The sequence below is a fragment of the Acartia tonsa genome, chromosome 13, assembly GCF_053477335.1.
Source record: "Acartia tonsa isolate MP-2025a chromosome 13, ASM5347733v1, whole genome shotgun sequence".
Taxonomy (NCBI): Eukaryota; Metazoa; Arthropoda; class Copepoda; order Calanoida; family Acartiidae; genus Acartia; species Acartia tonsa.
In genome coordinates this window covers 19406535-19421027 of record NC_137272.1, presented here as the reverse complement: position 1 = coordinate 19421027, position 14493 = coordinate 19406535, and the positions used below count along the sequence as shown (strand labels likewise).

The following is a 14493-nucleotide window of genomic DNA, read 5'->3' as shown; positions in this document are numbered from 1 at the left end:
CCAAAATACTAAAATATCCTCTAATAGTACATCCCTATATGAAATACATGTGTTCAAGTCAATTTCAGGTTCCAGGCATGATCCTGCAGGTCCTGATCCTCTAGGTCTCCAGAAATCTTTAAAAGGCTCCTGTGGCCGCAATTTTTGACTTAGAGACTTCAAATTTTAAACTTGAGCTTTTCTTACATGTCTATTAAACTATTAAAATTTTATAAAGATCCGCCGCCGTTTTCCCTCCAACCGCTGACTGCTGCGGCTGGCAGCTGCCAAGTACAGCTGCGGCTGCTGAAATTTATATTTTTATATTTCTAATATAAAATTTACATAAAGATAAACATTTTCTAGCTAAAAAATAAGAAAATTACAGTCGTTTCAAATTTTTAAGCAAAAAAGGACCTAAAAACAAAGGTTGTTAAATAAAAGGGTGAAGGAAGCGAAAATTGACTTTGACTTACTTAAGGTCGGAAATTCATTATCAAACAGGGGACTTGCCCTCTAGCTCTAATGGGAACTGAGATAATAGGGGGGCGTTGAACGCCCCCCCCCACCCCCCCTCACCCCCCATACTGATTAAGGTGCGGCAAGGGGCCCGACTGTTAAGGGTTAATTAAAAGAAATCTTTTATCTAACATAATAAAGTTTAATTTTTAACAGTGAAGCTTTTCTATAATCGTTACCAAGAATGTCCGTATGTTTATTTTAAACAAGGTGATTTTTAGTTTTTTTAACAACACATTTTTTATGATGAAATAATTTAATTGATCGGATTTTTGGTACTGATTCCTAGGACAACAAAGTACAATATTATAAGCGAAGCTTCTCTATAAGCAAGTCCTACAAATGTAAGTATGTCCTTAAACAATATCCTGTATTCAAGCAGTCTTGCAACAAATTCATTTTCAATTTTGTTTCGACTTTTATAAATTCATATCCTGACTATTCAGTTCTGATACTGTACAAATGTTAATGAACGTTTCATAGCTTCGCTTTTATGAATGTTGTCATCCTTGTTTTTATGCTGATTAGTGGGCTAATCCTAAAAATAACCAGTACAAAAATCCAATTTGTTTAGGAACTATTCCTCTATCCATGGGACGTGGGGGTGGATTCTGGAATTTCTTATGAATCTCCAGATTTGCCTACAAAACCCCAGGTATAAAATATTTAATACACAAAATTGTAGCGCTGGAAAGTGCCTTGTGTGACGTCATAAAAATGCGTCTAAGACGTAGGGATAAAAGGAGAAGAGGGAAAGGAAACCCCTAAAAAAGAGATGGATTAAGACGTATTTTTATGACGTCACACATGTCACTTTCCAGTACTTCCACAAAATTCCTTTTGCTATTTTAAAACTATTTCTTACTGTAAAAATTTTGAAGTTGAAAATTATATTACATACGCTCAGAACACTTTTCTGTTGAAGTTTCGAAAATAGGAAGGGTTCATAACAATATGTAAAATACATGCCATCATACTAGAGACGTTAAAATTGGTATCTAATGCTTCTACATATATTAGGTGCATGTCATCAATAGTTGGAGTAGAGGGAATGCCAATATTCAGGCTCAACAAAATACCATGAAGCAAATAAAAAAATTACGCCATACAATACCAATGACCAATGAAAGGCCAGTATATATTGTAATTGACCCATAGTAAGATGTGTACTGGCCTATCATTGGTCATTTGTATTGTATGGCATCATTTTTACAAGCACTATAAGCTGCTTCATTTCCATATAGGACTTCCAGAAAAAGGTCATTCAATCAAATTGTTGGTTGTCTGTTTGGGTATTATTTTAACAACAATATCCATCAGGCGCATGGACGCTTTACAATGCAACCCCAAGGTGCGTGGAGGACACTTAGCTCTCTAGTGGATTATTTGATGTAATACGCAATCAAACCCCGTTATTGAATCAGCATTTTACTCTTTTAGGATGTAATAAAACGGATAACAACCTCAGATCCTATGGATCCTGGAGCTCCGTTTTACCGCCAGGATTCCGGTCCCATGCCTCCACTGGCCAAACTTACAATTAAGGTAGGTTACCAATTTTATCTTGACAGAAATTAACCTAAATTAAAATTCGCGATAAAGCAACATTTTTATGGCAATATAACTAAACATTGATATCGTTAATCCTTACTAAATCAATGAAATCGTTGACTTGGGACCATCCGTATGACCATTTGGACATACTGGCATTGAATACTTGTAGTGTAGATCCGCTATTAAAAATGCACATTAGAATTTTTCCAAAACTGAATTACAAATTTTAATTTATATTGATGCATCTAAAATTGATCCTGGAGTATTATGTCAGGGGTAAGGGATAAGGCATGGTCGAAAAATGTATGTACATACCCAATGATCATGCACAAAATTAACCCGTAAATAATTTATAATTAGTGGTTGATTGAAACGTTTGGACACTCAACTTAATGAAACAACCAAAATTCAATGACAGTCCTAAAAAGAAGATGTTATTTTAAAAATTTGGGGACTTGTGTAATAAATAGCCCAATATCCCCTCCCTCCCTGGTATTATGTAGCATATAATATTAATGAATATGATTATGTTTTTACACATACACCGTCAAAAATATATTGAGTAATGAACATGCATTACCCTGTAGGTAAATTGATGAACTAAATTTTTATTAAATTACCCCTTTTCCTATTTCTATGGCTGTTTTACTTGAATGGTGGTGATGGTAACAACCAAAATATAGCCAAAACCATTTGAAAAGTCTCATCGGAGAATTCTATCTCATGCACAGAGACAAACAGACGCCCTGTTACTTATATAGGGATTGATCATTAGAATCAAGGTTCGATTATCGAGCCTATCCCTTGTTTTGCTATTAACAGAATAGATTAAATAAACAGCAAATATTACGGATTTTTTAAGCAGAAAAGAAACATCTAAAATAGATTAAACCCGCCATTTATTAGATTAATTTAATATTCCATATCATAAATTTCATCATTATATAATATTTATTTACGTGCATTTTTTTTACATAATTTATTTTAGAATGTAAATTAATCTTGTAGTGAAAAACTGTCTATACACCATCTTTGTAATTAGTCCCTTTCGTGGCAACGCCCCCTATGGGGTGATTCTTGGTATTTTGAAAATTGCTTTTGGTAGGTTATTTTAGGTTAGGTTAGGTTATATTGGGCTAGGTGATTGCCCCTCAGGGTTAGAACCCCCGAAGGGGCTAGAAATAGGAGAAAAGCTACAGTGAAAATACGAAGAATCGCCCCTTAAGGTGCGTAGTCACAAAAGGGACTATGCCCTCATCTTTGTAATTTGGCACATTTTAATCCATAATAATATTAAACGGTTTTAATCCATAAGAATTTAGATCCAGAGCCATACTGGAAAACCTGTTAAGAAATGCAACTTATAATGTAATCAAGATTGCAATAAAAGTTTTACTCTATCACTATAAAACTTCATTTTCAAATTAAATGAAGGGTTCTAAAGACCTTTCACAGTTTGATGATATGTTTTAGTACATATGTATAAACAATATATATTTATTATGATATTAAAATTTTGATCTCTTTGCAGCTCTGGGTTCAAAAGAATGAATTATCTTACATAATCTTTGATTACAAATAATTGGCGTAACCATATGATTATATGATTATGAGCCCCATAAATTCGTAAAGTTAAAAATTCGTTGTTTTAAATCTAGCTAATTTGCCGTTCAAATAATAATACTAAAATAAAAGTGATCAATATGATTAACAATTCTTAATTGTACCTGAAAAAGCTGGATATATAGAAGATAAAAAGATTAAAAGCCATCAGTTTTTACAATTCTGGCGAAACTTTTTCCATTACAAATGGAATTTTGTGGATTTTTCTTCCTTTTTTATTTTTTTTTTTTTTTGGGGGGGGGATTTAAGTATATCTAACCCTAGACATAACCCCGTCCTTCTAATAATAAATGTCATGGACGTATTATGATAATCTAATGACTTTTTTTGATTGGTCTATCAAAGTTTTCTGCAGTATTTGTCCGGTGACGACAAGTTGGAACAAATCATAAAAGTTGGACAAAATTTGTTGTGTAAAAATTTGATCAACAAGATTTATTTACTTTATTTATACAGGTTAGACCTTATAACACGGAGTAATCGAATCATTAGCCAACAAATTATCAATGATTGTTCTAGAGATATCTTGTTTCTGACTTAAAGATTAATTTAAAGGAACTGCTGAAATTAGAATTTTGAAAGTTTTCCACACGTCATGATAAAATTTTAAAATTGAATTACGGTGCCTAGAAGCAAAGTTAAAAGCTTTTTTTCGGCATAAAGTTAGATTGCCTGGAAATGATTTACTAGTTTCATGACGTGTGAAAAACTTTCAAAAAAATTTTATACCTAAAATGTCATTTTAAAATGCCTTTATTTTTTTGCTATTGATTCTGGAATCTGCAGTCTTCAAATTTTGAGTTCTGGGTCTTCTTGCAGCAGAAGTTCAGCAGTTATAAAAAGCGGTGTATTTCTTGCAAACTTCCGTTAACCATGAATTTTCTGGAAAATGAAACAGTACAAATATTGAAAATGCAACTTAACGACCTAACAAAATATGTAATATAAAAAGTTAGATAGGATTAGAAGGTATAGGTTAGGCTAGGAGACAACTATTGAATACCAATCAACCAAAAACTAACATCTGCGACGCTAAAGTAAAGTAAAGTAAACACTTTTGTTTGGGGGGGGGGGGGGTTCCAAGGGCTAATTTTCTTAGAGGGTGGTAGTACCCTCTCTAAAATAGTCATAATCATTAATCATACCCAAGACCAATGAGAACCTACACTGTAAAGGAGAACAATATCGGTTTAGCAATAAGCGAGATCATGTAGTACAGTCAGGCACACACAGACACCCTTCAATTTACTTAATTATTAGTACTTCCTATAAGGATAGCTATATTTCAACTTGACGTTCGGACGTAATTATAATTTTCCTGTAGAAGTTACGTGAGTACAAGAAATCCTGTCCAGTGGAAGGTTTGGACTCGAACCTGGCCCAGCCTTACCATCAATCTGCTGACCTTCCTACCACCACAGGATTCCACGAACAAGGTAAATTTTAGAAAAGTAGCTTCTAATGACTAAAAGCATTGGGGGAGGCGGTTAATTCAAATTTAGGGGGGTTGGCGATTGCGATGTTTTTTTGGGGGGTGGGGGATCAAACCCTTAAAAAATCTGGATCTACTGCAGTTCATGGTAAAATATTGCTGGTAACGAATGCTTCCTGGTTACTGGCAATATTACAAGAATCCTGGGTCCAGCAGCACGCATATTTCCCTAAATCCCAGGTTCCTGTTAGCTGGCAATCTGCACATTTTCCAGGTTACCAGCAATGACAGAAGATTACTGGCTTACAGGAGTTTTTACCCCATACCCTTTTTCACAATTTCCTAGGGGGTAAAGCAATGCTTAAAAAGGGACAGTGGCTTCCAATGCTGTGAAACTAGCTGTAAGAGGTAGGAGAAAGGGGTTGGGGATCTTCACCTACAAATTTAACTGCTTTTATTTTAAATTTCGCTTTCGCGCCAAAATTTGAATGGCATCCATCAAAAGTGCCCAACGACCTAACAATCAATACCGCCTCTTTATTTTTATAATAAATTAAAAAGATAGTCTTTATTTTAATCGTATTAATAAAGAGATTTTAATTGGTAGGTATTTGATTTAGGAGAAAGTAAGTAAGTTCCATCTTGGAAATGAAGGTCGCTAGGAAGTCCATGATAATATATACGTCTCTATTTCTCACCCTAATTTCAAAAAAAAAACGTAGTTGCAATTTAACAAGTATGACCACATCCATAAAAGCGAAGCTCTAGAGTGTCAAAACTGAATAATCAGAATATAGATTTATAAAAGACGATACAAAATTGTCAGTAATTTCTTGAAAGCTGGTTAAATACAAGATAATGTTTAAGGGCATACTTACTTTTTTAGGACTTGATTATTAAGATGTTTCGCTTATAACATTGTACTTAGTTGTCATAGGAATCAGTATTAAAAAAATTAGATTAATCGGATAATAAAAACTTGCTGTTTAAAAAGGTTAAAAAAAACTTGTTTAAAATGGACGTACGGAGATTCTAGTAATGACGGTGGTACCTGACTACATGCCTAAATTAACGAAAGCCATCCGTTCTGGACAGACATACGGACGGACGGACTCACCTAATTATATAAAAGCTTCGCTTTTAAAAATGTGTAATCATGGTTATTACAAAAGGGTAAGCATTTTATTAAAAAGCTAGGGGAAAGTTGAAAGGACAAAGTTAGGGGAAAGGCAAACTATCGCAACATATAAATATTGGCAATTCTAAACAACCACTCACAGTCAAATACGGGATAGGAAATAGGAAACATCACCAGCCATGCCGCCACAAAGTTTGTTCGTACATTAAAATACGTCAATAGGAGAAGAAGGAGGGGGGGGGGGAGAGTTAGAGAAATTCTTAGCACATTTATATTATTTTATATAATAGTTTAGATAAAAATTAAAGTTTACAGAACTAATCATTTTATTATCCCCGGAGATCCATGGATATCCTTTAATAAAGAAACATGATGTCTGTTTGTTTAGCTGTACCGAAGGATCTCGCTAACTACTGAACCGATCGGGTTCTCCTTAACAGGGAAGCTTTTCATAGGTCCCAGGACGGTTTATAACTATTAGTTTGGGGGAGGGTACCAGAGAAATCACAGAATGCTTTTTTTCGTACAGACTTAAACGCAACATAGACAAATTATATAAAAACGGGTTTTTGGGATTCAACTCCCACCTCTTCAAGTGCCCCTAGATTCCTGTAGGGGGCTTAGCCGTAAGTTTATGAATATTTAAAAATCAATTTGTTTATAGTATATGTAAAGACATTATGTCCATTTGATTTACTTTTTATTACAGCCTTACAGTAAAATATTCAGAAATAAAATTTATTTTGAAATTAGCTTGTCGATATTATGTTAGCAATGCCCACTATAATTAAAGCAATAGTCGATGGAATGTCTACAATTTTACACAAGGATATTTACTAGAATATAAAAATTAACAGGTTAAATCTTTTCAAACCTAATTTAAGCAATCTTCTCAAATATTTATAAACATGGACTTAAGGGCCAATTGTACAGTAAATTCGAAGCTGTCAAATCACAAAAGCAAATGACTGAATGAAACAAATTTATCAATATTTATATGACCCTTTTTTCATATATTATCCATACCCAATTAGTACAGAGTAGGATCTACCCCTCCCCCCCCCCCCTCCCACTACCAAAACCCTTACCATTGGTCTTTCAGACAAACATGCCAAAATAGCCGCTTCGAGTAGCGTGCTATCAACCTCTATTTGTTGGGTAAGTGTGATAAAAGGGTAATGGGAATTAAAAAGGGAAATATTGCTTTTTAACAGGAATATTTCAAACCTGCCAGAGTCCAGGAATGTGCATAAATTGCCAGCAACCAGGAAAGTTAAACATTGGTGGCTCCAGAAATATTTCTTGTTATGCTAGATCCAGGATTCTTGGAATATTGCTAGGAAACAGGAAGCATTCGTTACCAGCAATGTTTTACCATGAACTGCAGTAGATCCAAAAATCTTGATAGAGTTGTGCAATCTAGCAGTATTCAAACTTTTCCACCAAACACTTTCTCGTTCAAAAAGGGGTAAATTTATTCATCGTAAATGGTAGTATACCTCAAATTATCATCCATAGTACTATGGCTATTGCATTTAGATTTGGATTTTTTTCTGTTTTTTATATTATAGTGGATCAAGCATCTATTCTCTCTATATAATAGTTATTTCTTTCATCGTATTATAAACCGCTTTCCGCGGATATATAATGTACAATTATAAGATTAAAACCAGTTTTTTTAGTCCCGAGGTCCCGAAGGCACCGGCTAAAAAAACCTGTTTTAATCTTATGATTGTACATTTTTATATTCGTAGAAAGTTGGATATAATACGATGCTAGACATAGTTTTTTCGTATGGATGAGAACCGGTTCTTATCCACAGGATTCGAATAAATACGAGAATAGTTATTTCTCGTATCGTATTATAAACGGCTTACCGCGGATATAGAATGTACAATTATAAGATTAAAACTAGTTTTTTTAGCCCCGTGGTGCCGAAGGCACCGGCTAAAAAAAACTGGTTTTAATCTTATGATTGTACATTTCTATATTCGTAGAAAACTGGATATAATACGATGCTAGACATAGTTTTTTCGTATGGATGAGAACCGGTTCCTATCCACCGGATTCGAATAAATACGAGAAAGTACTTTATCAGTTTTTCCGTGCTTTACGTTTATTCTACTACTATGTTGTGACTTTAAGTAAAATGTTTAGTATCTTTAGGCAGGTACAAGGGAATGATATTCTGACAAACTATTCTAAAGGAAAATTTCCCCACAACCCCCTTCCCCTTTTCCTCCTCTTCTTTCCCACCACTCTTCACTTACATGAAACACTTTATAAGGTTTCGTGATTTTACATCGAAAACTTTATAGGGTTTCGTGATTTTTTGTAGAATTGATTGTTATAATAGCTACCCCTGATCTTTAGGCTATCTTTCTCATTGGGTATGGTCATCCTTTTAAGGATATTAAAGTTTAATCTTTTTCAGGGTCTGAAGTTGAAGGAAGAACAAGGTAATCTTTTATATTGATTTACAACCCTTTCTTTCCCTATTATTCGCCAGTCGAGAATTTAGCAAGTATTTTCCATTATGTAATCCCCGAATTCGTGATAAAATCAGACAATTAATATGATTTTAAAAAAGAATATGATAGCTTTTAACTTCTATAATTATTTTTTTATTGTTTATATTGTTTTATTGGTTATACCTATTTGTTCAGGGAATCTTTATAATTTATTGTCATCATTTCTCAAATACCGATTTTAACGACTCGTCGAATAGTAAAACAGACCCATGTTTTAAAAAGCTTTGCTTTAACATTAACGCTTTACTGTGAGTTAATTTACAGATTAGCTGTAAAACTTTTTATTTTTCTTCTTTTATTGGTTGGTCAGGTTTAAGTCGGTTTTTCGGTTTGTCCACAAGAAAAGCCATTCCCAATATTTTAATCATCGTCTGTGAAGCTTTTTATAGGTCCCAGTTAGGTTTTTATCTGTTTTTTCGTAGGATAACTTAACACACCCAAAAAAATACTCAAGAAATACTTTTTAGTTATCCTAGGAAGGCTTGAAATTAATTTAAAATGTTTTTTTTAGGTTTCTTTTAAAGCATATATTTTCTTGAGCATTTTATGTGACGACAATTTTTGTGGATGACGTACATTTTATGAAAGTGTTTTGTGTGACAATAATTTTTGTGGTTGGACTGTTGCATTTTTAAGTTTGATGTGTTCAACACAAATGCCACTAAGAACAGAGATAATTATTCACATATTTTCAGCAGGGATATAAAGGGATAAGACAATGGCCGATAAATTCATGTACATCCCCAATGATGATACACAACAACAATACTTCTATAGATTAGAATTAGTGGTTGAAACGTTTGAACACCTTTGAACACGTTTGAACTATTCCGCGCGTTTAATTTTATGGATTAAAATCTTTACATGATTGTCCCTGATTCTGCAAGCCATTTCTAAATTGTGAATGGCCACATTTTTATTGCCTTGCATTTTTTACTAAGTCAAAGAAAAGTTATATGTCACAAAATCTTAAAATGTCCCCCAAAAATTTTTTTTTGTGAAATCGAAATTGTTTATAAAGATATACAAGTTCTATCTTTATCCTTACACATATTGTTCTTTAAAGCTTATCCTCCCTCATGTTGGGATGGATACATAATTTTTAAACTGTAGCCGTAATTAGTACACCAAAATAAAATAAAAATAAGTGCAAAGCGACCCGCTCTAGTAAAAAGTTTTAAAATCTAATTAAAAAGTAGAGAAAATGTGTATTTTAGAGGAGGAATTTAAAATGAAAAGATGTGAAAAAATTATATTTAAATCTTCCTTCACCTTGACAATGAAGAAATGAAAATATTTTTATGCAAAAATTTTGTCAGGGAAATCAAACTTTGTCCACTTTATTTATGATCATTTTATTTCATGCATTTCTCAAAAACAAGAATGACAGCATCCATAAAAGCAAAGCTCTGAAAGGTAGGACAAAACGGACATTAACACTTGTATAGTGTCAGAACTGAATAATCAGAATATAATTTATAAGTCAAAGCAAAATTAAAAGTAAATTTGTTGAAAAACTTGATACAGGAAAATGTTTTTTGGAATTTTTGGACATACATACATTTTTAACTACTACAGGAATCACCATGCAAAGTTTGAAATCGGTAGGACAATTCTAACATGCCTAAATTAACGAAAAAAATCTATCTCGGACGGACGTACGGACGAACCCTAATTATAGAAAAGCTTCGCTTTTAAAAATCAAGAAAATATATTGCCAGTATGGCTTCGAAACCGATTATTTTCCACTGTATTAGAACCAGTTCTCAGCCATTCTAAAAAATTATGTATAGCATCGTATTAAAGATAGTTTTCTACGAATGTTAAAATAAAATCATAAAAATTAATACTAGTTTTGTTAGCCCGGGCCTTATAAAACTGTTTTTTTCTTCTTATATTTTTCCTTTTAATATCAGCGGAAACCTGTCTATAATAAGATGCGGTAAATAAATCCCACCTTCCCCATTTCACTTTTTTTCTTACTTTACTTAATTAGAATTAATTGAGAAAAGGTTGTGTTATGTTTTCGTCCCAAGAATTACATTTTAATAATATTTCGTAATCAATTTCACATAATTTTTTTTTCATTAAAAAGCAAAAAAAAATCAAATGTTTTGAGAAGAAACAATTAAGGGCTTCCTAAGAAATAGTTTTTACGGGTTTTAGTGACAAACCTGATGTAAAATTTTAATATTAAACTAAAACATTTCAACATAAAACCTAGTTGTCAATTCTAAATATTTCAAAGAAATTTTAACATTTTTCCTAAAAAGAGCAAATAGAGGGTAAAAAAATAATTAAATTATATAAACCTCTCAACTTCGTAAAAGAACTGAAATAGAAAGAGTATTTTACATCCCTATATTTTGATAGGACAGGATTTATGAAACTTGGCATGAGTATTCCTGTAACAAAAAGAGACACAATCCTAAATGCAAAGCAATAATTAGTTAAGTTTTTAGATATTGAGCATTCTCTATTCAAGCAATCACACAACAGATATAACGAATTTTTGTTTAGACTTACACCAATAATAATGCATATTCTAAATATGAAATGCGCTGTCACTGTTATTTTTGTCCCAAAGCCTGATATGTTCAGTGATCTTAAGGGATAAGCCGTTTGGCGATAAATCAATGTACATCCCCAATGATAATAAAAAAAAAATTCCCCCTTCTGTCGACCAAAAGTACTGGATAAGAATATGGAAACTGCAAATTTAAAAACACTGATCAAGATTCAATAAAAGTACCCAAAGTTTTAAGACAACGAATAAAACGAATGTTTAAAAGACTTTGGGTACCAGTATAATTTACAGTCCATTGTCCCCTACCTCCATGGATAATTTAAGTTTTACTTTTAAGAATGTTATTTTCCTTGAGATATAATAACAACTGTATAGAGATTTAATTTACTCATTCATACATGCTAACCATTCTCTGAAAGGACGGAAAATATATTGTTCAATGTTTCTTTAAATCTGCATTTCATATTTCCATTGCGAAGAATTGAATGCCTTTAGAATTATGTATAATACACATTAGCATGGACAAGAAAATCTTAGCGGGGCTACTATTCTACTATCCTTTTATATAAAGTAGTAAGGTTTTTGTCTGAAGCTTAAGATTTCAATAACTAATGAAACAATTGAGTTCTAAATTTTAGAGAAACTTATTATTATTCTCATGCCTATAGTATTAGGCTTTTTTATGTATAATGTATTCGATATTTAATTCTTGATAAGGTTTTATGCTATTTTCTTTTCCATCGATTTTCTAATACAGAGTTCCTAGGTGCTATGGGCGCATTTTTTTCATATAAGAATTGAGTTCAGAAATATGATGGTTTAAGTATGGCCATAAAATAACAAAAGTTTCATAAGAAGTGTAACAATTAACTATAGTAGTTTGTTTCTCATTATAGGCGGCCACGCCCCTAGAGTTCTAGAGTACAAGTCAAATTTAGGTATAAGATATAAAAGTTTCTATATAGGAGGTCTGAAGTAACCTCAACCAAAGTATTTGAGGGTTTGCAATTAGGTGCTTCACTAAAAATGAAAGTTAAGCAACCTATATTAAAACAGATACACAGACAGATATCCTGCCTCTTTTATTCATTTTTGGGTCAGGCTATTTGTTACATTATGTACATATAATTGTAATATTTTGTACAAATTTATTCTGTAGAAATATTCTCATTCATGTCTTATATAAATATTTAACTACCTGGTAACATTTCAACAAGGATCGTCAGCCGCCAAATTGAAAAACGTAAGAAAAGAAAAAAAACTGTAAATTATAAGATATAGCAGGTGAGAGGGGACAATGGATTGTTTTGTACATTCGTCCCCAAAGTTTTGTCTTATAAATTTTGAGGACTTTGTTAATTTTGTTTGTTTGGTTCATTTAGTTGAGTGTTCAAACGTTTCAACCAATAATTTTAATCTACAGAAGGGATGCTTTTGTATATCATCTTTGGGGATGTACATCAATTTATTGGCCATTGTCTTATCCCTTTAGTTTCCTGCTGCTGTGGTCAAATTTCGGAAATTTGGATGTTTAAAAATTTGGCATATTGGTTAAAAGTCTGCAACTGGCAAACCTTACAATTTAGTATGCAAATTTAACTCAATTCAAGTTGTAATATGTTTGGAAAATGAGGTTTTTGCATAAATATATAAATGTGCGATTTTTTTGGGGTCTGAGTTCAGGTATCAGGTATCAGAATGTAGCAGGCCTCAGGAACTTGGGCGGCTTCGCCATCTTGTCCAAGGCAGGGACCAAACTTGTGCTACGCACTTGTCCACAGACCCATCTGCTTTGTTACCACTGTTATTGGCTAGCAAACCTAAATAGTATATGTTAGCCTTCTCTTGTTGTGACATGATGTCCCATGTCCGCCTATAATATATGTTTCTCTAAACTTGTGGTTTTAAACTCTAAATTTTCCTGTTTTTTTTATAAATTTCAATATGTGCTTAAGACTCAAGGTATGGAAGTCTTTGGTCCATATGGTGTTGTTACCAAATAGCTCCAGCCTGAGCTTGTTGTATCTGGGGCAGTAGCCGATGAGGTGTTCGATGGTTTCCTCATGGAATCCACACTGTTGACAGCCTGGGTTGTCTGCCAGGTTCATTCTAAATAAGTGTTTATTAGTGTTAGCGTGGCCAGTCAGGATCTGGCATGCATACATGACAAAAGTCCTGTTTTTGTTCTGGATGAGTTTCCAGACATTGTTTCTGGCTTCTTTCAGAAACATTCGTGTTTGTCTGCAGAATCTTGGGTCAGCAGGACTCATCCACTTCTGTTGATGAGCCCTGTCGGCCCATTCTTTGATAATACCATTGATGTATGATATAGGAATGGGTGCATGTGGTTCTGGATAGATTACCTGTTTGTTGTTCATTGCGGAGCCAAGCTTGGCTAGGCGATCCGCAATTTCATTACCTTTGTGACCTACATGTGCTGGGATCCAGATAAGTTCCACCATATTTTTCTTACCTAGTCTGTTTAGTGCCTGTTTGGCTCTCGCCACGCAGGTGCTGTCCACTATATACTTACTTGCAGCTTTGATAGCTGCCTGGCTGTCAATATGTACTTTAATATTTTTACCTATGGGGTTGATTTCTAGTAGATGTTGTGCCGCAGCTTCCATTGCCAGGATTTCCGCTTGGAACACTGTGGCAATCTTACCTAGGTGCCTGTATCCCTGTTGTTTGATATTGATACCTTTGGTTGTGTAGCCAAAACCACTACCTGATTTGGTTTTTGACCCGTCTGTGTAGACATGAATGGTGCTGTCATTTGATGGAGTGAGCTTAAACTGATATTTGTTCAGCTCATCTTTTGTTTTTATGATACTAATAAAGTTACACTCACCCCTTTGCTTGTTGATGAGCTTGTCTGTTGGCAGTGATAGTTCTGGGAGTTCTTTTGCCAATTTTAGAACTCTGTTGGTGTGGTTTTCAGGTTTTGTGACCTCTCCTTCCTTGTGTGACCAGTTACCATTCCTCGTCAACCTTAGGTAACTTTTCAGTGATAGAGCCTTAATATGAATTTCTATGGGATGTAGATCTAAAATAATTTCCATGGCCTGTGTGGCTGTGGTTTTCATTGCATTAAGAGAGGCAAGGCACCCCCTGCGCTGGACCTTTTCTAGTTTTTTAATGTGTGTGGTTTTGTAGGCACTGTTTAGCCAAACTAGACATCCATATGTAA

At 33.6% G+C, this 14493-nt stretch overlaps 1 protein-coding gene across 3 annotated transcripts in view; it reads left to right on the top strand.

Annotated features, from left to right (window-relative positions):
• Positions 1-14493, top strand: part of LOC145304056 (spondin-1-like) — a 132763-nt gene that overhangs the window by 68842 nt on the left and 49428 nt on the right. For all 3 annotated transcript variants that reach the window (XM_080145815.1, XM_080145814.1, XM_080145816.1), the window contains 4 exons: positions 1073-1153; positions 1939-2043; positions 5000-5111; positions 8680-8704. In XM_080145815.1, coding sequence (XP_080001941.1) covers positions 1073-1153; positions 1939-2043; positions 5000-5111; positions 8680-8704 — 323 coding nt within the window. The remainder of the gene's footprint in view (positions 1-1072; positions 1154-1938; positions 2044-4999; positions 5112-8679; positions 8705-14493) is intronic.